Source organism: Phascolarctos cinereus, unplaced genomic scaffold (assembly GCF_003287225.1).
Source record: "Phascolarctos cinereus isolate Bilbo 61053 unplaced genomic scaffold, phaCin_HiC Scaffold_1;HRSCAF=81, whole genome shotgun sequence".
NCBI lineage: Eukaryota > Metazoa > Chordata > Mammalia > Diprotodontia > Phascolarctidae > Phascolarctos > Phascolarctos cinereus.
Genome location: NW_027555514.1, coordinates 276,948,259 through 276,973,073, shown reverse-complemented (window position 1 = coordinate 276,973,073; position 24,815 = coordinate 276,948,259). Strand labels below are relative to the sequence as shown.

The window sequence follows — 24,815 nt, the reverse complement described above, 5'->3', positions numbered from 1 at the left end:
AGGACATTAAAAAATTATTCGTATCTTTTGTTTTCACATCTCCATTGTGTACTCTAACCAAGGAGCCATCCCATGTGTTAAAGAATAAAAAAGGTGGAGGACGGGGAGTAGGGACAGTGATGCTGAGAGAATTGTGGTATAAGAACAAAAATTATCAATACAGATGATTTTTTTAAAAAAGGAGGAAATCAGTGTTCAAGAAAACTAACCAATACATCAGTTGAATTGGACAATATATACAGTGCTCCACACCCCAAGGAAGGGCAGTACATTTTCTTCTGTCCTCTGCAGAGCCAATGTTGATAATTATAATTGCACAGTTTGTTTTTTTATTGCTATTCTTTTCATTTATATTGTGTCATATGTGTGAGGATAGATAGATGGGAGAGAGAGAGAGAGAGAGAGGAAGAAAGAGAGAGAGAGAGAGAGAGAGAGAGAGAGAGAGAGAGAGAGAGAGAGAGATACACATATATATGTGGAGGGGGCAGACAGAAATGGGGGGGAGACAGAGCGAGGGGAAAGAGGAGCAGAGACAGAGGAAAAAAGAAAGAGAGAGAAAGGGGGAGGGAGGGAAGAAGGAAGGACAGAGAAAGAATGTGTGTGACAGAGAGAGGGGAGAGAGAGAGAGAGAGAGAGAGAGAGAGAGAGAGAGAGAGAGAGAGAGAGAGAGAGAGGGAGGGAGGAGAGAGAGAGAGAGAGAGAAGGAGAGAATGTTTTCTTGGTTCTGTTTACTTCACTCTTTATCAGTTCATACAAGTCTTTCCCTACTTTTCTGTATTCTTCATATTCATTTATTATATTATAATATAGTTTATTATTTTCTTTATTTTTCTTTGTTTCTTTTCTATCTGTTATTTATTAAATGTATTATAATATACAGTACCACAATTTGTTTAGCCATTCCCTAGTCAGTGAGCATCTGCTTTGTTTTCAGTTCTTTGTCATTATAAAAAGTGCTATTATAAATGTTTGGTTTTTCCCTTGTCTCTGGCCTCCTTGAGGTATATGCCTAGCAGTGGAATCCCTAGATCAAGGAGCATGGACATGTTTCTCACTTTGCCGGCAGAACTCCAAATTGCTTTCCAGAATGGTTGGAGAAAAGGTAATTTTCCCCTACTGTTTGTGATTGTTTCCACAGAAAAGTGAAGACACTAAAATTGAGAAAAAGAGGCCATTTCTAAAGGACTCTTCTGGCACATTTAGCCCTCTGCTCACCCATCTCTTGCCCAGGTGGTCCTTGATCCTTGACCTTGGGTAGGAAAGACCCCATTGGGCAAGTGCGCTCCAACTCCAGCCATGAGCTTCCTCCAGCACAGCCTCTCTGACAGCAGCTTTGTGGCCAACTTACCCAATGGCTCCATGATGGACCTGCAGCATCCCAGCACTTGCCCCAGCTCCCCCATCTCCCCAGTGACAGAGAGAAGGCACTCCCAGCCTCTGTCTGCAGCCACCTCCTCCTCCTCTGGCTCCAGCCTCTTCAGTTCCCTCTCTAGTGCCATGAAGCAGATCATGCAGGCAGTCTCGGGGATGATGGAGACTCCAGTGTCCCCTGTACTTGTCATCCAGAAACCCAAGATCCTGTTGATGGCAGATGATGCACATACAGACAGGTAAGCATGCGCCCGAGTTGTTATCTGGAGTCTTTCAGAGGAAGGTGATGTACCTCTGAGGTACTCTGAGAGAATAATAGGAAAACCCTGCCAAGGGCTCAGAGCATCAGGCTGCCACTGCCTCAGAATTTGGTGACTCTGGATACCAAGTGGGAGTGGTTTCATTCTTTGTATTTGTGTCCACAGTCCCTGGCATATAACAGGCATTTAACAAATGCTGATTGATTGATGGAAGCAAAGAGGTTGAAATGTTTACCCACATAACCCAGGGTCCATTGGTTCAACACTCAACACACAAACCTACAAGAAGTTTGACCTTAGGACAAGCGCAGTGCCTAAGTATTGTTGATCCTGAGGTCTAAAAATGATACAGGTTATAGTCTCTAGAGATAGAATTATGGGGCTAGAATGAAAAGGGACCCTGGGGACGCCCCCTTGTTTTACAGCGTGGAACTGAGGACCACAGAGGTGAAGTGACTTGCTCAGGATCATGCAAGGGTTAAGCATCAGGTGCTCGATTTGAACCAGCAACCTCCAAAGCCAGTGTTCTTAGAGTGGCCTAGGAGACAGAGAGTTAGTCTTGGAGTAAAGAAGACCTGGCTCAGACCTACCACAGACACATCCTAGCTATGTGACAAGCATGTTGTTTACCTCTCAGTGCCCCAGGAAACTCCCTAAGACTTTAGGTTGTCAAGTAGTCATTGATATGTATTGGGGGAGGGAGTTACCACACTGGGAGTACCCCAAACTGATGAAATCACAGGCCCAGACCAGCAATCAATGGCCCCATTGTTCCTTGTCTGAGTCAGTCATACCTAGAAGATTGGTTCAGCTCTAGGTGATACAGTTAGGAAGGACAGGAGTACAAGAAACACAAATCTCTACCACAGAATTCTCATTTTAAGGAATTGACAATGTTTAAGCTGGAGAAGACAAGATTTAGGTTAGACATAACAATTGTTTTCAAGTATTTAGAGGCCCTTATGTGGAAAATAGATCCAACTCATTAGAATGTCCCTAGCAAGCAAAACTAAATAATGGTGTGTGTGTGTGTGTGTGTGTGTGTGTGTGTGTTAATGAGCATTTATTAAGAGCTTCCTGTGTGCCAGGCACTTCACAATTATCATCTTACTTTATCTTCACAACAACTTGGGAGGTAAGTGCTATTCTTATTCCTATTTTACATTTAAGTAAACCAAGTTAGAGAGAGGTTAAGTGACTCACCTAGGGTCACATAGCTAGTGAAGAAGTTTCTGAGGCCATATGTGAACTCCGGTCTTCCTGACTCCAACTCCAGTGGGCCAACATTTGCCTGGAAGTTCAAAGAAGGTGGCTTTCAGTCTAATACAAAGAAAAACCTAATAGCAATTATAACCGTCCCCAAGTGAAATGGACTCCCTTAGTAGGGTCATAGGTTTAGGACTGGAAGGGACCTTAGAAGTCATCTAGTCCAGTTTCTCCAGTTCACTGATGAGGAAACAGGCCCAGAGAGAAGAGATTTACCCAGGGTCACACATTAAAAAGGTGGCAGAATTTGAGAATCATAAGAAACAATTCAATGTTTTCAAGTGCTTTATGAATATCATATCATTTTATCTTCACAACAGCCCTTACAGGTAAGTGCTATTATAATTCTCATTTTGCAGATGAGGAAAATGAGGCAAACAGAGGCTGTGACTTGCCCAGGGTCACACAGTCAGTTTCTCATCTAAAGATTTTTAGGTGGAGGTGAGATGAAGCTAGGAGATGGTTCAATGCTAATCGATGGCTAAATAGTTTAGGGGGTTCCAACTTCTCATATCTATTGGGTCAGATAAGCTCAGGGAACCCATTTAATTCTTGGGTTCTATTCCTTCAAAATGCCAGTGGATCTTGTGATTGAGTTGATCTGGATTTTCACTCCAGTGAGGCAGATCAAAATCCATCTCTGCCTATCCCTCTTGTTTGGCTTCCTTGGCTCTTGCCCACGTCCTCCCAAACAGTGACCCCAGGGGAGCCACTCAACATGTTGGTGCCTTCCTGACATCTTCAGGGCACCGACGGAGCATTTGGGCTGGGGATCTATCATCCCTCACCATGTGATCTTGTTCAATCATAACTTTCATAATGATATCCTTCAATGCTCATTATTTCTTATATATTACAGTTGCCTCTCCTACCTTGCACCCGCCTCTCCAAGGCCCTTTGAGTCGTCATGAGGATCATATGAGACATTTGTTAAGGGCTTGGCAAGCACTAAAGCCCTATATAAAACACTCACTATTCCATGAAAACCAGCAGTTCCCATGGCTTATTGAGCCACTACTATTTAACTTTCTTGCTACAGGCCCTCTTTTATGGTCGTGTATTGCTCTGGTCATGGGATCCTAGATCTAGAACTGGAAGGAACCATAGAGTTCATCTGGTCATGTGTCTCTCTGGTTTTAAGATTCTTGATCTAGAACTAGAAAGAACCATAGAATTTATCTAGTCATGTACCACTCTGGTTATGGGTTCCTAGATTTATAACTGGAAGGAACCATAGAATTAATCTGGTCATGTATCACTCTGATCATAGGATCCAAGATCTAGAACTGGAAGGAACCATAGAATTAATCTGGTCATGTATCACTCTGGTTACAAGATTCTTGATCTAGAACTGGAAGAAGTCATAGAATTCACTGAGTTGAACCCTCTCACTTGACAGATCAGGAACCTGGGTCCCAGAAAGATAAAAAGACTTGCCTGAGGCCTCGGTTATTAAGTGGCAGGTCCAGAATTTGAATTCAACACCTGTGATTCTAAATTCAGCCACACTACTTCTCTAAGTAATAATCTGTTCTGCTGTCTCTCCCTTGTAATTCTTGTAGGGGCTTCTAGATCTCCTTTCGGGGGGCTTCAGAGATGATCTAATCCAACTCTTTCCTTTTACTGATGAGGACACAGGCAAAGAGAGAGGAAATTATTTGTTGAGAACACACAAGTAGTGAGTCATAGCAAGATACAATTTGAACCCCAGCCCTCTGACTTTCAGAGCCATTGCTTTTCCCATGATACCATGCTTCCCTCTTTCAAATAGCGGTAGATGGCTACCTAATCTGCATATGTTTAAGGCCGGTCTTGAGTGTTGCATGAAGACATGCTGTATTTTCAGCAGTCCTCCTCTGGCCACATCTGAGGATCAGTTGGGGTGGAGACACGGGATGTAGGACACTAACCGACCCACACATCAAAGTTTGCTTCAGAGATAATTCAATCCAACCATCATTTAGTAAGAGCCAGCTGTGGGCAGGGCACTATCCCAGGTGCTGAGGATATAAATGAGACAATATTTGCCCTCAAGAAAGCCACATCATACTGGATGGGATGCAGTTTCCCCACACACAAATAAGCAAATGGAAAGCATTGTCAATTATATCAAGTAATTTCTTTATTTTTTTTAAATTTTATTTATTTTCTTATTAATTTATTTTTATTTTCTTTTCCAATTAAAAATATTTATTTTCCCTTCTATTCTCACAAATGTACGACAACAACAAAAGAAAAAAACCCTGATATCACGTATTCATGGTTATGTGAGGCAAATTCCCTCATTGGTCATGTCCAAAGATGTCTACCTCATTCTGAATTTTGATCCCATCAACCTCCCTCTCAAGAGGTAGGCAGCAGACTTCATCACCAGAATCCTGCTTTGTTACTGTGTTTCCTAAAGTTCTGAAGTCTTTCGCAGCTATCCATCAACTTTAAGAGGGAGAGAACATTGACCACTGGGAGCAGAGCAAGAGGGAATCAGTCCATACAGTGGCATAGGTAGCCACCCCATCCCTAGACTTCTTTCGTATGTCCTCATCATGAAACGTTGGGAAATTTCTTTTGCAAAAGCTATTGCACTTCCCTAATATGACCACCAGATGGCAGGCACGTCCCATTTTTCTCCCTTTGGGTCAGCCCAATAGATGGGCAGGTTCTCTGACCACCAAGCCCTTCCCAATTTCTTTCTTCCCTAGCAAACATCCCTACATTGTCATTGTCACCAAGCAGTCAGTGACAAGGGAGAAATTGTTAAGGGAGAAGAAGCCAGACCACACATTTCCCATTCTTTCCTATCGGGAGATTAAAATGGAGAAGGCTAGGGAGGTAATAAATTGATGTGGATGGACATTAAGCCAGGATACAAAGCTGGGCATAGCCTGAGGACCCTGTAAGCTTAGAGGAGGAATTTGGCCTCTTCTTCCCATGCTTGGGATCAGCTCCTCAAACCTCAGTTATTCAGGCAGATATTTGGATCTCTGTAGTGGAGTGGGGATAGTTGTGGGGACACTCCTATGTAGACCTAAGACGCTGTCACATGTCTGGATGCTCAAGGGGGGGGGCACTGGGTCCTAGGCAGCAAGGAATAGTGCGAAGTGAGTGATCAGAATACCTGGCAATGGTATATATGTAGATTGGGGCTTAAAGGGACGCTCATTGAACTTTAGAACTGGGAATGTAAGAGCTGGGCAGGAGCTTAGAACACAGACTGTCAGAGCTGGAAGTGGCCTGGAACAGAGGATGTCAATACTGGGAGGGACCTTAGAATATAAAAAAGGGTCAGGGCTACATTCTACCCCCACACCATACTTTCCTCACCTGTAAAACAGACTAAGCTCCTTTCCAGCTCTAAATCCTTTGAACTGGATCTAAAGTCGAAAATTGTCCTACTGCATCACACACATTCAATCATTCCCTTCAGCCCTTTGCACAGGGAGTCAGGGAAGGGGCCTGAGGGTGATGGTGAGAACATCTCTCCTGGCCCTCCCTCCCACTGTTGCCCTTGAAATGGATAGGTTTTGCTGCTCTGAAAGGTCCCTCAGAAAGCATGCCCATCAGCTGACTTGCAGTGGATATAAAGTTGAGGGGTTTCTATTTTTATGAATTTATTTCTATTTAGAAGTGGCTGTTCTTTTGGCCAGCCTCGATGGTGGTGAAACAGCCGCTTGGGGCTACTGTGCTCAGCTGTCCCTCGCCCCACCCCCAGGCTGCTTTTAGCAGTCTGCGTACAGGTTGTGAGACTGAGTTGTGTAGTTGTGATGTTTTCAGTCCAACACCCTGAAAACGAACAAAGAGCAAACCAGCCGGAGAAGCTGCCCCACCTGGGGTTGAGGTTTGGGGTTGGGCAGTGGGTGGGGCAGGGACACAGATGTGAGGCTGTCTTCTACCTGAGAAGAACATCTCAGCTCTTAGCCTGTCCCAGCACAGCCCAGCCTTCTCTTTCTGAAGCCCCAATGAGTCCGGATGTTCTGGAATGCTGGCTGTCCTCTCCCTTTACCTCACCCATGGCTTTGTTCCCGGAATGTCCACTATTCCATTGGAACAATGACCAATTCTTACCTTTGATTTTTCCCAACCCCCACTTATTGATTTCCAAGAGATGAAAGAAGCAGGAAATCTTATATTGGAAAATTTCCCCACCTTCCTGTTCACCAGGCAGTCCCATCTCCTTCTCTTTCTCTATCTCTGTGTCTCTCTCTCTGTCTCTCTCTCCTCACCTCCCTCTCCCTCTTCTCTCTCTCTCTCTCTCTCTCTCTCTCTCTCTCTCTCTCTCTCTCTCTCTCTCTCTCTCTCTCTCTCTCCCCTCCCTCCCTCTCTCTGTCTCTGTCTCTGTCTCTCTCTGTCTTCCTTCTCACCACGTCTCTCTCCCTCTGTCTCTCTCTTTCTCTCAGATTGGGGGAGGGGAAAACATTTCCCCAACATAGTCCCAAGTTGAATTGTAATTTACCTGAAGTTGGAGCCACTTCTAACTCTTTTCTGTGCATCTCTGCATTCCTAGAACCCTAAAACTACCCGGCTAGAGCTCTCTAATGGCTTCTCCCCAGGCAGCCTTGATTTCACTGATACAGGGGTCACTTCCTCTGAGGTCTCCTAAGACTCTGTCACCATACTAGGCCCCTTTGTCTTTCCATTCAACACTCTTGCCATTGGTGATCTCATTGGCTCCCCTGGATCAAAGTAGCATCTCTATGTGGATAATTCCCAGATCTGTACATTCAGTCCTAATCTCTGTGGATCTCCAGTGATATATTGCCAAATGCCTCTTGGATATCTTCAGCTGGATGTCCTCCAGATATCTCAAATTCAATAGGTCCAAAAACCGTATTTTGGTTGGTTTCCCCAAAACCCTGTTCCCTATTACTTCCAAATTTCCCTCTTATTAAGGAAGGTACCACCATTCTCCTTAGAACTCAGGCTTACAAGCTTGGGATCATCCATGACTCCTTACCCTCACTCCACGTAGCTAATCCATTGCAAAATCATGTTCTTTCCAACATCCCAATATAGCTCTTCTATTTTTTCTATACAGCCAGCCCTCCCATTCAGGTCCTCATCACTTCTTGTAATGGCCTCCTACTTGGGCCCCACTACCTTCACTCAGCTGCCATGGTGGTTTTTCTAAAGCATAGATTTGACCATGTTACCCACTCTGCTCAATGAGTTACTTGTTCAATCATGTCCAATTCTCTGTGACCCCATTTGGGGTTTTCTTGACAGATACTGGAGTGCTGTGCCATTTCCTTCTCCAGTTCATTTTACTGATGAGGAAACTGAGGCAAACAGGGTTAAGAGACTTACCCAGGGTCACATAGCTAGTAGTGTCTGAGTTCAGATTTGAACTCGGGTCTTCCTAACCCCAGGTGTTGTTCTATCCGCTACACCACCTAACTGCCCTATTACCTCCAAGATATTTTTTCTCTTTGACATTTAAAACCAACCATAGCCTGGGCCCTTCTTAGCTTTCCCACCTTCTTATTCTTTATTTCCACTCACCTGATGATCTAGTTACCCAAGCTTAGTTGAAGTCTTTCTTTGAATGCTCCTTCTCCCATTTCCATATGTTAGCACTGCTGTGCCTCATGCCTGGAATGTGTGTGTGTATATATACATACGTATGTGTGCATGTATATATAATATAATATGTGTATATATGTGCATGTGTATACATGTATATAATATGTGTGTTTATATGCACTATGTGTATGTGTGTGGGCATATATGTCTGCATGTATGTGTGTACAATTATATATATGCATGTGTATGTGTATGTGTGTGGGCATATATGTATGTACTTGCATGTGTGCATGTATATGTGTGTATATATATGTACTGTATATACATAGACATATGCTATGTGCATATGTGTATATGTATATACATGTGCATGTGTGTGTATGCAATGTGCATGTATATTATGCACATGCGTGCATATATTGTGTATACATATTACATATGTACATGTATGGATGTGTGGATGTGCATGCATATATTTAAATCTTTTTAAATTTTGAGTTCCAAATTCTCTCCCTCCCTTCAGTCCTCCTCCCCACATATTGATGAAGTTCTACCTTCAGGAGGCTTTTCCCAGCCACCCCTCCACCCCCTCCCAGTTGCTAATGCTTGTCTCTCCTCCAGGTACTTTCAGCTCTGTATGAATCTTGTATGTGCATAGCTGTCTGCACATTGTCTCCCTGTTGGATTATAAGCGCCTGAGGGCAGGGGCTGGTCTTTGTCCTTCTTTATATCCCTAGCACTTAGCATAGTGCCTGGCTTATGGTAAGCATTTAATAAATGCTGCACTGCCTCGTCATTAGATAATCTTTGAGAATTCCCAAAGCTGAAATATCTAATGCTTTAATGATAAGCTTCTCTGAATTTAGCTAGGCCAGTCCATCAGATAAATCAGACCGGTCACATCTCCCCTAGACTAATGCAGTAGCCTCCTAACTCATCCTATCTCATCCCTCTCCAATCCATCCTCCCCATGACTGCCAAAGTGATTTTCTTAGAGTACAGTGTTCTCTCCACTCAGCAAACTCCAATGGCTTCCTACTGATTTTGTGATTAAGTATAAACTACTTTGTTCACCATGTACATTCCTTCACAAGCTGCCCTAACCTACCTTTCCAACCATTTAACAAGTTACTTCCTTCTAGGGCCCCTATGTTCCAAACTGGCCTTCTCATTGTTCCTTTAACCCACTTCTCCATTTCTTACCGCCCAGGTTTTGCACTGGCTGTGCCCTCTACCAGGAGTGCTCTCCCACCTTACCTTGAGCTCTTAAAATCCTGAGCTTCCCTCAAGACTCACCTTAAATGCCACCTTCTACCTTTCTTGATGCCCCCAAAAGTGCCCTCCCTCCCCAAATTATCTTGTATCTAACTGATATGCATTTTGTATATGTCTACTGTGTACTCCACTAATAGAATGTAATCAACTCAAGGGCAGGGTTTCACTTACATCTTAGTATCACTAGTGCCTAACACACTTCCTGTAACTATTTTTTGTTTTTCTGGACCTGCGATTTCACTAGTGTAAGGAAGATTCTACCAGTACAGGTCATCATCTGTTCTATATGCTACTGAGTTAGAGATTGAATCACTCACCCCAAATCACACAATCAGTCTGTGTCCAAGGCGGGACTTGAACTCAAGTCTTTTTCACTCTGTGGCCAGCTCTCTATCCCCTACATCAACTGCTCCTGCCTGACACATAGCAGGTGATTGATGTCTGAATGAATCCACTTCTGGTGGATTATACATATACAAATCTTTCTTTTCAATATGGCAGTCCCTGTCAGAACTCACCTTCCACCAGAATCACCCAGATACCCCAAAGTTACCTCCACACTGTGATATCAGAGGGAATCTAGATAGAAACTAATCCCCAGTAAGATTTAAATGATTGATAATACCAGAATCTTAGGGTTAGAAGGGACCCCAAAGGCTGACTTCTCCAATCTATACTTGAGCAGGGATCCCTTCCATGTCCCCATGGGTTGTGTTTGAAAATCTCTAGTGGGAAAGAACCCACTATCTACCTCCCAGGAAAGCCCATGCTGGGATAATGGGCCATTTCTCTTAAAGGCATTTGCTTATGGTGTTGTGGTGGTTGTTAATGGAAACTCTCGCAGCCAGCAATGCTTTAACCTAAAGCAAAGCATCGTTACTGGCTCTAATGGTATAATTTCAGACACCACAGCAGGCCAGGAGGAGAGCAGAGCTTTCCAGGGCCCCACACATCTAGCCAAAGGCCTGTTCTAATTAAGCATAACTTTGGTATAAAGCCTCAGTCTCTTCCTAGAGTGAAGCCAAAGCTTTCCCACAGACTCTGCTGTTTCTAGGAGCACAGTATTTTAGAGGAATGGAGAGACAATCTGGTCTGGCCCCTTCCTTTTACAGATGAGGATGCAGAGGCTGAGAAAGTACTTTGGCTAAGGTCATGCCTTTAGTAAGGGGCAGGGAAGGTCTTCTGGGTTCAGCTCCTTCTCATAGGCTCAGGGGTTATGAGGTGAGGTACAGTGGTTAGAAACGGACCCTAGGCAAGTCACCACCTCTCTGAGCCTCTGTTTCTTCATCTATATTAATGAATGGGTTGGTCTTACATGGCCTTTATGGTCCTTTCTACTCCCTTTCTAGGCCTTAGTTTCCTCATCTGTAAAATGAAGGGACTAACTATATGGCTTCATAGATCCCTAATTTGATTCTTAATTATAATTAATTTAATATAATCCATTATAATCATTCATTAATTATGAGAGAGCCTGGTACATTGGGAAGTGGGAGAACTGGACCCAGAGTCAGAAGACATGGGCTCAAATCTTGTCTCAACCATGATCACAGAACCTCAGTGGACCTCTCATCCAACCTAACAAGATATGGACAAGGATCTCTCTCTATAACGTCCCTAACAAATGGTTAGCAAAGCCCCTCGGAGAAGATCTATTCAGAAGAGACTCACTCTGCCTTGAGGCCAATCATTCCACTGAGGGGAAGTTTTCCCCTCCATGGACCCCAGATCTGACATTCTGCCACTTCTCGCTCTTGCTTCTAGTTGTACCCTGGAGGACAAATGAAACCCAACAAATCCTCCCAGATGGCAGGCCTTCCAATGGCTTGATAGATGGTGTCACGTCTCCGTGATCTCTTCTTCAGGCTAACCATTCATTTACTCAACAAATATTTATTAAATGTCTAGTGTGTGCCAGGCGCTTGGCCAGACCCTGGAGATACAGGGGGAAAAGGAGAGAAAACCTCTCTGCTCAGGGAGCTTCCATTCTATTATGGGGCCAGGAAAAGGGGAATGATAACACAGACATAGATAAATAAATACAAAGTGTGTGTGTGTGTGTATGTGTGTGTGTGTGTGTGTGTGTGTGTGTGGAGAGAGAAGAGAGAGAGGAGAGAGAGAGAGAGAGAGAGAGAGAGAGAGAGAGAGAGAGAGAGAGAGAGAGAGAGAGAGAATGCGTACTTTCAGGGAGAAATTCAAGGTATATATAAATAAAACTATACACACTAGATATAGATAGATAGGCAGGTAGATTAATAGGAAGGTAGGTAGGTAGGTAGGTAGATAGATAGATAGATATAGATAGATAGATAGATAGATAGATAGATAGATAGATAGATAGACAGACAGACAGATGATATATATATATATATATATGTCTGTGTGTATATACATATATATATAGAGAGAGAGAGACAGAGACAGAGACAGAGAGGTAGATAGACAGGTAGGTAGATATGTAGTAGGTAGATAGGTAGGTAGATAGGACAGACAGATGATAGACAGACAGATAGATAGACAGACAGATGCTAGATAAATAGATAGATAGACAGATAGATGATATATATATATAGTGTGTGTGTGTATATACATATATATTTATAGAGAGAGAGAGACAGAGAGAGAGAGAGAGAGAGAGAAATAGACAGGTAGGTATATGTAGGTAGGCAGGTAGATAGACAGACAGACAGTCATTTCAACAGATGCAGGGATGGGCTGCATCATCTGGGCAGGAGATTGTATTTGCACTGAGCCTTGAAGGAAGCTGGGGATCCCAGAAGGCACAGGTGAGGAGGATGCTCCTTCTAGGCATTGGGAGCAGCCTGCCCAGAGCCAGGAGCTTTCACGTTATAGATGAGGAGCAGCAGTTAGGACAGATTATCTAGAATACTGGGTGTGCACAAGGGCGTCGCGTACAACAGAGCTGCAGAGGGAAGCTGGAGCCAGATTGTGAACATCTTAAAATGGCAAATGGAGGAGTTTGTGTTTTATCCTGGGGGCATTAGGCAGTCATTCAGCTATCTGAGGCAGGAAAGGTACACAGTCTGATCTGAAGCTCTAGAAAAATCACCTTGGCAGCAGTGGGGAGGACAGATTAGAGTGGAGAGAGATGGTGCTGATAGGCCAGGTGTGAGGTGATGAGAACCTGGACCAGCGCAATGGCTTGCGAGCAGAGAGGAGGGCACTGACGCAGGAGGTGTCCTGGAGGCAGAAATGACAGCAGCTGGCAACTGATTGGATGTGTGGGGAGAATGAGGCCAGAGCTACAGCCTGGCTGACTGGGAAGACAGTGATGCCCTCAGCAGAATAAAGAAGTTCAGAAGAGGGTAAGGTTTGGGGGCAAAGATAATGAATTCTGAGTTTGCACAAGCTGAATCTGACATGTCTCCAGGACATTCAGCTGGAGTGGAGAAGGGGTAATTGAGCACATGAGAGAGAATAGGGATCTCCCTCTTCTTTCCCCCAATTGTGCTGCTCTCTCTCTCTCTCTCTCTCTCTCTCTCTCTCTCTCTCTCTCTCTCTCTCTCTCTCTCTCTCACTCTCACTCTCACTCTCTCCTCTCCCCCTCTCCCTCTCTCTTTCCCTCTCTCTTTCCCTTTTTCCCCCTTTCTCCCCTCCCCCTTCTCCCTCTCTCTCCCTCTTCCTCTTTCTTTCCTTCTCTCCCTTTCTCCTCCTTTCTGTCTCCTTCCTTCCTTCCTCCCTCTTTCTTTATAAAGAGAGAGAAAGGAGAAAAGGGGGGAGTAAGGAGAGGGAGAGAGAATAAATAATCCAGGAGTCATCTTGTAGAAATGATCACTAAGCCATAGAACTTGGTAAAGGTACCTATTGAGAGAACAGAGAGGGTGAAGGAAAGAGCCTCGTGGATCCCACAGTTAAGGTGTGTGATGTGGATGAGGAGCCATGGAGGAGACTGAGAAGGAATGGTTGGATGGGTAGGACGGGAACCAAGAAAGAACAGTGTCATGAAAATCCAGAGAGAAGAAAACATCCAGGAGGAGGTGCTGGCAGCATCAAAAGGTGCAGAGAGGTCAAGGTGCATGAGGATTGAAAAAAGTCCATTGGACTTGGCCATGAAGAGATAGATCATTGGTAACTTTGGAGAGTGGGCTCAGTGGAATGATGAGGTTGGAAGCCAGAGTGCAGAGCTGAGAAGAGATTGAGAGTAGGGGAAGTGTAGACATTCCTTTTATAGGAGTTTGAGAAAGGGAGGAGAAATATGGGACCACAGTTGTACATGCAGGTCACACACGCGGGGCACACACGTGCACACACATTGCAACGTGAACTTATGAGACCACAGGCCACTCACTGAAGATTTCAGGCCTCTGTTTTCTCAGCTGGGGAGCCAAACAGTTTTGCACTGCATACCTCACAGGGCTTTTGAAAGGAAAATGCTTTGTAAGGCAGAAAATCACTACAGGATTGTGGTGTTAGTATCTTAGGCCACGGTTTGCAGGCCACTCAACATGCTCACTGTTCTCATCTGCACCAGCTGCAGCTCTCTAATGGCATTCCTCAAATACAGTGCCTAGGACTGGACATAACTATATCAGATGAATGAGTGAAGTGACTTAACAAACACTTGGAGGACAAGGACCACTTTGAAAGAATTGGACGGGTGGATGGATGGGTGGACGGATGGATGGATGGATGGACGGATGGATGGACGGATGGCTGAGAAAGCATTTGTTAAATACATACTATGCAAGTGTGCTGAGAAGGCAAATACAAAAGAGAAATAAGCTCTGCCCTCCAGGAGCTTACATTTCAATGGGGGAAACAACACATAAAGGGGAATGGTAGCTAGGGAAGGGAGTTTTAGCTTGGAGTGTCATAGGGATTATGAATGGAAACATTGAGTAGCCATCTGCCCCTTCTCAAGAAGCAATGGTAGTGTTAGATGACTGTCTCCAGAGCAAGTGCTATGAAGTAGGAGGTGGGGTTCCCAGGTTACAGATGGGAATAGCACCAGAGCAGATGGCAGGATGCCTACACTAGTTTCCTATGGATGGTTGAACATGATGTGAACCATAGTCTAGGCATAGCTAGAGATACTGGGTTAGGTGAGTTTGCACTCGTTTGCCAATTTAGAGTGGGTTACAAAGCTGAGTAGACGGATTCCCTCAGGGAGAAGGAACATAGTTATGGGAGATCTGGTTCTGAGGGGATCTTTTTGCAATAAGGAAGTTGGAGCTGCAGCAGGACAGATGGAAGTTTCCTTCTGGTGAATTAAGCTAAAGCTAAAAATGATAAAATATCAGAGATCTCTTCAAAAGATGAGAGGATGACCCAGAGAACTTTGCATTCTAAGCTGATCTGCCTCCAGAATTCATCTCTCCTCTCCAAGCCTCCTCTACAGCAAGTTTAGAGGGCAGAACTCAGCAACAACTTGTAGCATCATACAAATGGGACTAACTCAGTGCCTGGCTCTTCTTTCCTTCATTTCTTCCTTCCTTCCTTCCTTCTTTCCTTTCTTTTTCTTTCTTTCCTTCATCCCTTCCTTTCTTCCTTCCTTCTTCCCATTCTTTCTTTCTTTCTTCCTTCATTCCTTCCTTCTTTCCTTCCCTTCCCCTTGCTTCACTTCCCTTCTTTCTCTCCTTCCTTCCTTCCCTTCCCTTTGTTTCTCTTCCTTCCCTCCTTTTCTTTTCCTTCTCCTCCTCCTCCTCTCCCTCCTCCCCTTCTTCTTCTCTCTCTCTCTCTCTCTCATTCTCTCTTTTGTTCTCTCTTTCTCTCTCTGCACTTTGTTGAAATCAGTTTCATCAAATTTCATCAGTCTACAGAATATTACTACCTTTGTAAGGAAAACTTTTCCTACCAATGTAGAACAGCACCCTCAGTTCTCAATCTTAGAGAGTTTCCTGAGGTCCCTGGGACATTCAATGACTTGCCCAGAGTCACCCAGCTAGAATGTGTCAGACAAAACCCAGACCTGCCCCTAAGGCCAGCCTCTCTGCACTTCCCCCCACCCCCTACCTCCACCCCAGCACAAACAGACACCTAATCCTTGATGCTTGGTTGAGAGATCCTGCCCCTCCTCCATGCCTTGGCCTAATAGCCCTGTTGTAGCCTGGTCCACCCCACTTCCACCATGGGACAGGCAATATCCCTTGTATCCTTTGTGTTGGGACTGAGCCTGCTGCCAGGGAACAGGATTCCAGACAAGCAGACACACACGCACACACACGCACACGCACACGGGAACATGAGGAAATGGGTGGCAGGACTCCATGTTATTCCAAGGCAGCCAGGCTCTGGCTCTCATGGTGACCTCACCCCGGGAAGAAAGTTCCCACCTCAGGCCTGCCCGACCCGCCCGACCCGCCCTGACGGGGCATGTCAAGCAGCTTGCACATTGGAGGCAGGAGAGAGATTTCTCCAAAGATCAAAATATTCGCAAGCTCACTTGTCCTTTGAAATAAGTGTCTGCCCCCAAGAGAAGGTAGAAAGCTTTCCCCTCTCCCTCCCCCTCCTAAGGCCACACATGGTGAAGTGGACAGAAAGCCAGGTCCGTGGTCAAGAGGATCTGGGTTCAAGTTCAGCTCTGAGGCATTTTGGCTGGAGAACCCTGAGCAATTCCCTAAATCTGTAGGGAGCAGAGAAAGTGCCCATTTTCCCTGGCAGAAGTGTTCTTCTCAGGGAGTGCCCACACCAATGAAACTCTGGTCTAATCCTAACAGGGGCCCTCTTAGGCCCTCAGTTTCCTCATTTAGAAAATGATAAGGTTGGCCAAAAGTGTGCTAGATCTGGAGTCAGATGGCCAGCTCTTCTGCTCACTAGCCAAATGACCTTGGACAAGTCAAGTTCCCTCTTCGCCTGCAGAATGGGGAGGGGCAGTAGGGGAGGGGGGAAGGGGCTAAATGCATTGGGTTGCATAGTGGAATCATATCTCTAACACTTAACACCTGTGTGATCGCTCAACTCCTCTTAACTTTCTTCATCTGTAGAATGAGAGGGTTGGGTTAGATATACCCTAAAGTCCCTTCTGGCCATGTCATAACTGGAAGGAACCTCTGATCATGGAGTCCAGCCTGTACCTGCACAGGGATCTCCTAAAGATTCAGAGGTCATGGGTGCGAACCCCAGCCTTGCTATGTAGCATCTGTGTGATCTTGGCCAAATCCCATAACTTCTCTGGGCCTCAGTTTCCTCAGTTACAAAAACAAGGGATTGGGTGAGATGGCCTCTAGTAAGTCGACCAACCTTTATTAAGCGCCTATTGTTTATTGTGTGCTATATGTTGTGCTAAGCATGTCTAGGGTCCCTTCTAACCCCAGATCTATGATCCCAAGTGGAAATTTAATGATGCAATAGGTGTCTGGCCCAGAGAAGAGTAATGTGGCATGAGGGCTGGAATGATCACTCTCTAGACTCAGCTTCCTCTTCTGTAACATAGATGAGTTAGACAAAACAAACTCAGCCAGAGATCTTATGGTTCTAAGATCCATTTGACAGACTTCTATTAAAGGACCATCGTGGGCACAGCACCACGCTAAGCAGTGGGAGAGCCAAAGCTGAGGGTTGACACGGTGGCCGCCATCATGGGGCTCACAGTCTGGTAAGGGGATCAGACGTTTGTGTCCAAGTTTGAAGGCACAGGAGTGGAAATTCTAGGTCTGCTCTTGGCTAGCTGTGTGCCCTGGGGCAAATCACAGTAGAAGAAGAAGGGGCTCAGATTTTTACAATCTAACCAATAGCTCATAGATGCTCAGATTCCTTAAGAGTCTGGCTCATATGGCGGATCTTTAATACCCCTTGTCTTTGGCTGAAAAAAAAGAAGGAAGGACGATAAAAAAGAAGAAGAAGAAGAAGGAAAAGTACATTTATTATGCATCTGCTATGTGCTAAGCACTTCACAAATATTCTCATTTGATCCTCACAATATCCCTGGGACAGAGGTGCTATTATTATCCCCATTTTGTTGAGCTTACATTTCTGTAGTCCCTCAGGGTTTGCAAAAGGATACATACACATATACATGTGTGTACACAGATGCAAACATACATGTGTGTGCATACATATATGTACACATGTATATGCAATACACATGTATGTGCATAGATATACAGATGTGCACATCCATGTGTTCGCACATATATGCACGTGTGATCATTGTGTGTTCGTGTGTTGTGGTTATACACATATGCATGCGTTTGTTTATGTATCCGTACATACATATACACACACACATACGCATATACAATCTCATTAAAATATCTGCTCCTTTAGGGCAGAGGCTGTTATATTTTCTCTGCATTAGCACTGCTCACACAGAACTTTTCCCATAGGTAGTGCTTAATAAATGCTTGTCGGTTGCTTGATTCTGGGAGGTAGGTGCTCCTATTAACCTCACTTTGCAGATGAGGAAACTGAGGCTGAGATGAGCTAAGTGAGTGCCCAGGATTGTGCAGCTGGTAAACGTCTGAGTCAGGATTTGAACTCTACTCTCCTTGAATCCGAATCCAGAGCCCTGTCCACCACATCACTGATCCTCTGAGGATCGGTTTCCCCATTTGTAAAAGGAATGATTTGAGCGAGGTGGACTCTAAAATACCTTTCAGCCCCAAGCTGAGGATCATCTGGTCCAGCATTTAACTTCTGTTATAGCAGCTCCCCATCTGTAAAATAAAGGGATTGTAGAGGACATCATCCAAGGTCCTTTCCAGCTGCAAATCTGTGTTCCTAGTGTCACACAGGGCAGCTGAGTGGCCCAGTGGATAGAGCTCCTGGCCTGGAGTCAGAAGAGCTGAGTTCAAATCCAGCCTGTGTGACCCTGGGCAAGTCCCTTAACACTGTTTGCCTCAGTTTCCTCATCATTAAAATGAGCTGGAGAAGGAAACGGCAAACCACCATAGTATCCTTGCCAAAGAAAACCCCATATGGGGTTATGGAGAGTCAGACACGACTGGAATGAATGAACAACAGTGTCATATAACTAGATAACAGCAGAGCTATTACCAAACTCCAGCGTCCCAAGACTCCCATTCCAAGCCTCTTTTTTTCTACCTCCTTCCTCCGGAGCCTGACCCTTCTTGAGAAAATTGGGGAAGAAATCAGTCATCAACAGATTCTTATTCCCTGAAATGTGGGGGTCCTCCTGACACACATCTGTTGCTGAAAACCTTCCTGAGCTCCGTCCTTCCCTCTGAGGCATTTTACTCATACCAACACTCTCCTCTTCCTCCTCCATCTCTGGCATGTCACCTCTACTCCAGGGTTTGGGGACATTTGAAAACATTTCCAACCCAGGGCACCAAAGAAATTCTTACACATGTTTTCAAAAGGTTCCAAACCCTGAGACTTGGATAACTCTTTCTTCCTCCTTAACTTGGCCCATGGTGGTGTCTAGGGGCCAGGACGACAAGCCGCCCAATACGCCCAGGCAGCTTCCTGGACTTAGCAGTGGCCCAGATTCTTCGTTTGTGTGTGTGTGTCGGGGGGATGAGTGATTTTTTGAAATGGGCAACTCTGGCAAGCCAGGCAAGGAGCTGATGGGTGTGAGGTCAGGCTTGGGCTCTTTGGTTGGGGTATCTGTCTCGTAGCAGGTGCCCTTGGCCCAGTGCTAGTCGAGAAGACTGCCCATCACCGCCATTAACTGTTGGTGAATGAGCTCCTAGGGGTGTCTCCCTGCTTAACTTCCTCCCCCACCCCCACCAAGGATAGTTTCCAAAGGCAAAGCCTGGCAGGCAGTGAGCAAGGGGGTGTTTAAGGATTCCCAGCAGCCTCTTCCTTCTCTCTCCTTTCTCCACCCCAAGCTAAGATGAGAAGAGGTAACAGAAAAGTTTGAACCTTTTCCCATCTCCTATAGTTTAGTTAAGATAATGAAACTTTATAGAAACCAAGGGAAATTAGTCCCTTAAGACTCTTTTACCAACTGGGCAGCAGACTCGGGCAAAGCCTGCCATGTCCAAAATGGGAATTGGGGGCGTCACGGGGAAGCTGGCCCTGTCTCCTCGGGCCACACCACCCCCTCTCATTTCATTCCTCGATGAAAAAAGAAAGGCCACCAACAGCAGCCACAAGCCCATGGTCCATGTTGCTTTCCCTCCTCTCTCTCTCCATGCCCACCACCACCACTCAGCCTTAGCAGCCACATCAGCTCAGGCCATCCCGGGTGCCAAGAGAAGGGCTATGGTGGGGGGAGGGGACTGGGCATTCCGTAGCGGACTTGCCAGTAGCTTAGAGACAGGCTTCTGTTTCCCAGCCTGGCCCCTTTTATCTGGTTAACAATAGAGGCATACAGGGAAGGCCTTATGCGGCACCCAAGCCCCTGGGCCCTTTGACTCCAAGAATTTTTTAAGTGCTGACCTCCCTCCGTGAGGTCCCTTGGCCATCCAATCCAAAGCGCCGGCCGCTCCAGCTGATTCCTACCCTGCTCTGGGCGGGGGCATCCCGAGCTTTTATTCTGCACCCCTCCCCCCCCCCGCCCTGGTCTCTTTGGGGAGAGCTTTGCTCTCAGAATCCCGGGCTAGAGAAATCAGATGATTCTATAATTCAGGCGGGGGGGGGGGGAGGCTGGAGCTTGGTTTGTGTGGATGAAAGAGAGTTTTCTAAATAATTTTCCCCTTACCACTCCCCGTTCTCTTTCTCTCCCTGTTTCCTTTTTTTCATAGAAAAATCATCAGTCTTCTCAGAGCAAGGGAGTGATTGCTGTATTTTTAATCAGAGGACCCAGGTTCAATTCCCTATTCTGCCTCTTCCTACCTATACATCAGTATTGGACAAACCACTTTCACTCTCCAGACCTCAGTTTCCTCATACGGAAAATGAGGAACGTAGCTTAAAGGACCTCTTGGATTCCTTAATCTCCAGATCCTATGCCTTGGAGTCATAAGGGGCTAACAAGCATTTATTAAGCCCCTACTATGTGCCAGGCACTAGGCACTAGTGATACAAAGACAAAAGTGGTCCAGTCCCTGACCTCATAATCCCCTCCGCTCCCACCAAGTTGTTTCTGAAGTGCTCAAGCACAAATATGGTATCCTAGAACCAGTGATTTTGAGTTGGAAGGGACCATAGTGATGAACAGGTAGTCGGCAGGAAGAAGAGTGTCTGGTGCCTAGAGTTCTTGTTCAGTCACGTCCAATCCTTCGTGACTCCATGTGGGGTTCTCGTGGCAGAGATACAGGTGAGGTTTGCCATTTCCTCCTCCAGCACATTTTACAGATGAGGAAACTGAGGCAAACAGCATGAAGGGACTTGCCCAGGGTCACACAGCTAGTAAGTGTCTGAGAAAACACTTAATAAATGCTAATTGACTGACTCACTGGCTGATTTCTGGGCTTTTCCATCTGCCCTGCGGCTGAACCTTTCTCTATGTGTTGTTTCTCACAATTAGAGTGTGGGTGACCCTCTAAATGGAAAGCAGGGACAGTCTGGATTTTTCTCTTTGTATCACCAGCATTTAGCACAGTGCCTGACACCTAGTAAGCCCTTCATAAATGCTTTTTCATTCATTTAGTCATTCATTCATTCATTCATTCAGATAGTAAGGGAAGAGTGTGAGTGGCAAGGGAACTCCAGGGTTCCAATCTGACTCTTTGACCTCAAATCCAATCCTCCTCAGAGAGCATTTCGTTCAATCCTAGTCTTGATAACAGATCATAGAATCAAAAATCACAAGCTGTACATGAACTTAAAGACTAGGTAGTCTAACGCCTTCCAATTTATCCAATTTATTATCAAATTTATTCAAAAAAAATCCTAATTTAATGGATAGAGAATCCAAGGATCAGGAAAATTATGAGACTTGCTCCAAGTCACATGGCAAATAATTATTGACATTAAAACTGGATTCCAGGCCCCCAAACCAACTCTTCTTTCTGCTAACTTTCCCTGTCTCCCAGGGATCTTGGTGCTGTCTAGAACCACAGCCCAATCTGACATTCTGTGGTTCTTTCCTCTGCTTCTGTATCCCTTCCTTCTTAATCCCTTCTTCAGTCCCTTTCCAAGGGACTCTGGGATTTGTGAGTCTGATCCAGGCTTGCATCAACTCAGGGTCCACTCCCAGTAATCTTTCATAGAACCAGAGATCTAGAGCTAGGAGGGGCCTCAGAAGTCCAACACTTTCATTGTACATTTGAGGAAACTGAGGCTCAGAAAGGTCAGATGCTAAAGCTCTAAAGCTGGAAGGACTCTCATAAATCATCATGTCCAACCCACATATTGTACAGTTGAAGAAGCAAAGGCCCACCCTCGATTTAGAAATGAGGTCACAGAAGGGCAGTTCAATTGAAGGAAGAATCCCAGGAATAAGAGACCTAGATTAAAATTCTACCTCTGAGACCTTGGGCAAGTCACTTAAGGAAGGAACCTCAATTTCCTCTACACCTCAGTTCATTTCATAAATACTTAATAAATAAAGAAGACATACGGACAAGAACACTGAAGGGTTTTGCCTTCTATTGGAGTGGGAGCAGGTAAATAAATAGGAAATACATATTATATAAACACAGATATACAAGTATATAATAATATATAATGCATAATATATGTGCACATAGTAAATGTAAAAGTGGGATTGATTAAATAAATCCAGCCAGTTGCCCGCCCAAGATTCCCTAGTACCTCAAAGAGGTGAGAGTAAGTCTCAGCCAACCAACCCATCAATTATCTAAGTAGATGATTCCCAACTAATAAGAGCTCCAGGAAGCAGCCTGATCCAGGCTTAGGAGCTACCCAACACCAGAAAACCCCCTCTTATCACCTCACAGCTAACTCTAGAACCCTGAAAGGGTCACATAGTCAAGGTCTGGGGACATGATTCATCAGGGTAAGTGGGAGTTGGGACAGTGACCGGGGAGCATGTGCTTCATGCATATTAAGTCATTTGGGAGCAGGGAGAATGCCAAGAGCTGGAGGAATCCAGGAAGGATTTGTACAAGAGGGTTGTCCTTGAGATGAGTCAGGAAGGGAGTTTGAACCCCAAGAGGTGAGATGGGGAAGGAGGGCAAATGGGCTGTCAAAGGCAATGTTCCAAATGGAATGGAAAGTCAGCAGGGTGGACTGGCTCATTTCTCATCTCCGTGGTAGCTCTTCGAGAGAGAGCCAGCAGTCAAATCCTAGGGCAGGGCTGGTCCCCTCCCTTTCAGCTAGAGACTAAATGACCATTTGTCAAGGATGCTTTAGAAGGGACTCTTGCTCAGGTGTGGGTCGAACATATGCTGAATCAGAGAAAGGTTGTGATCTTTTATTTGTTAGAGGACGTCACCGCACCAGAAGTGCCCCAACTCTGACAAAACTATGAATCCTTCTCATATTTGAGTAAAGAAAGTATATCAATTGGCAAGGAAGAAAACAAGCATTTATAACAATGTTCAATCATTTCATTTGAGTCCGACTATTCATGACCCCACTTGGGATTTTCTTGGCAGAAATAATGAAATGGTTTGCCATTTCCTTCTCCAGCTCATTTTACTGATGAGGAAACTGAGGCAAACAGCGTTAAGTGACTTGCCCAGGGCCACATAACTAGTGTCTGAGGCTGGATTTACTCCAGACCCAGTGCTATGTTCACTGCGCCACCTAGCTGCCTGTATGATAATAGTATCAATCATTTATGCAATAGTTTATGATAATAATAATAATGAATATATGTCATACTGAATACACTTAATCTTCAAATGATGTGGAATGGAAAGCCTCCAAAATATAGAGCATCTAGTGCAAGAAGTCCAAACCACGTGGGAATAGGTTGAGCTCCATACAATCCCTGTTGGCCTCTCCATCACTAGAGCTGGCCTGAGGATGCTCGCAGTGGACCTGTGACGAGAGGATATATCAGGACTTGTACTACATAACATGACTTTAGCCACCTGTGCATTATTCTGCTAAACATTCAATATCAAAGCACAATAGTAGGGTGGTGACTTGGCCCAGCACCATTTCTAACTGAATGCCATCAAATAAGATAACAATAAGAATTATAATAATAATGACTGACATTTGCATGGTAATATAAATTTTTCAAAAGCACCTTATATGCATGACCTCATTGGATATTTCCCATTACACGTGGAAAACTGATACAACCCCCGTTTTTAGCCCTTATGGGGTAAATATACAGAGAGCTCCAAAAAAGATTAAAAGCAGTTGAGTAGATGAGAGAACAATTTACTGAGAGATAAAGAAGTTTCATAGGTTACAACTGGATGGGGATTAGCTACTGAAAATTAAACCAGAAGTCCTGTGAATTTACTGGCCTGAAGCCCTAGCATATTTTCTGATGGTAATCCAAACTCCAGGGGGTTCAATGTTCACAGAATAGACCTGAGCCCAAAGAGACTAGTTAACAAAGAATGGGCCTGCCCTGTGTTCTACAGTAAGTAGCTTGGTAGTCAAGGCAAAGTCTCCTTTTTGTGATGAAAAACCTGTTCTCACTGTGGATCTGAAAGAAATATGTTCAAGGCGGGAAAAAAGTGGGAACACCCAGAAATATTTTTCCCCTAGTCTTGTGACTAGTACACTAGGCCTTTTCTGACTTTTTCTTTAGAAGAGTTGTAGGAGAGTCCAGAGACTTCTGGACTTTAAGCTGAAATGAGCATGGCGGAGTCCTCTCTTCCCTTGAGGCAGAGGGGAGAGCTAAGGTGCCGACTGACCCCAGATTCTGGAAGCAAATGGAAGCTTCACGAGGTGCTGAGTTCACCCGCACCCGGCAGCTGCCGACAGCGATCAGAGGGACAGTGAACCAGCCCCCAGCACAGACTCTGGAGGGTCCATATGTAATCTCCATTTATGCTATTTCTTGCCTCCTCAGACTGAATGTTAGAGCCTAGAGTTATCTCATTTCTTCTAGATCGCACCTCTTAGCATTTGCTCTACTCCACACTGGAGAGGAGAAAAAGTGCCTGAGTTCCTTCTATTGGGTAGAGGCTCTAAAACCTATTCACCCAAGACCTGTAATCTCTATGGAGACCTTTGGGAGGCAGAAAGCCAGAACTTGAGTAGAATACTCTTGACTTCTTCCTCCCTGGGAAATCTATTCTTACTGCCTCTCCGGGAAAACTGGATAGAAATCCTGCCTCACATACTTACTAGCTGTGTGACCTTGGTCAACTCATGGCCTCCAACCCTCAGTTTCCTCATCTACAAAATGGGGATAATAATAACACCTGCTTCAGAGGGGAGTTG

The 24,815-nt window shown here is 45.0% G+C and overlaps 1 protein-coding gene across 1 annotated transcript in view; it reads left to right on the top strand.

The window, feature by feature from the left end:
• Nucleotides 1-1,157: 1,157 nt before the first annotated feature.
• Nucleotides 1,158-24,815, top strand: part of SYN3 (synapsin III) — a 376,352-nt gene continuing 352,694 nt past the window's right edge. Inside the window, 1 exon segment of the mRNA XM_078150457.1 lies at nt 1,158-1,610. Within this exon segment, the coding sequence (XP_078006583.1) occupies nt 1,297-1,610 (314 nt within the window). The 5' untranslated portion in view covers nt 1,158-1,296.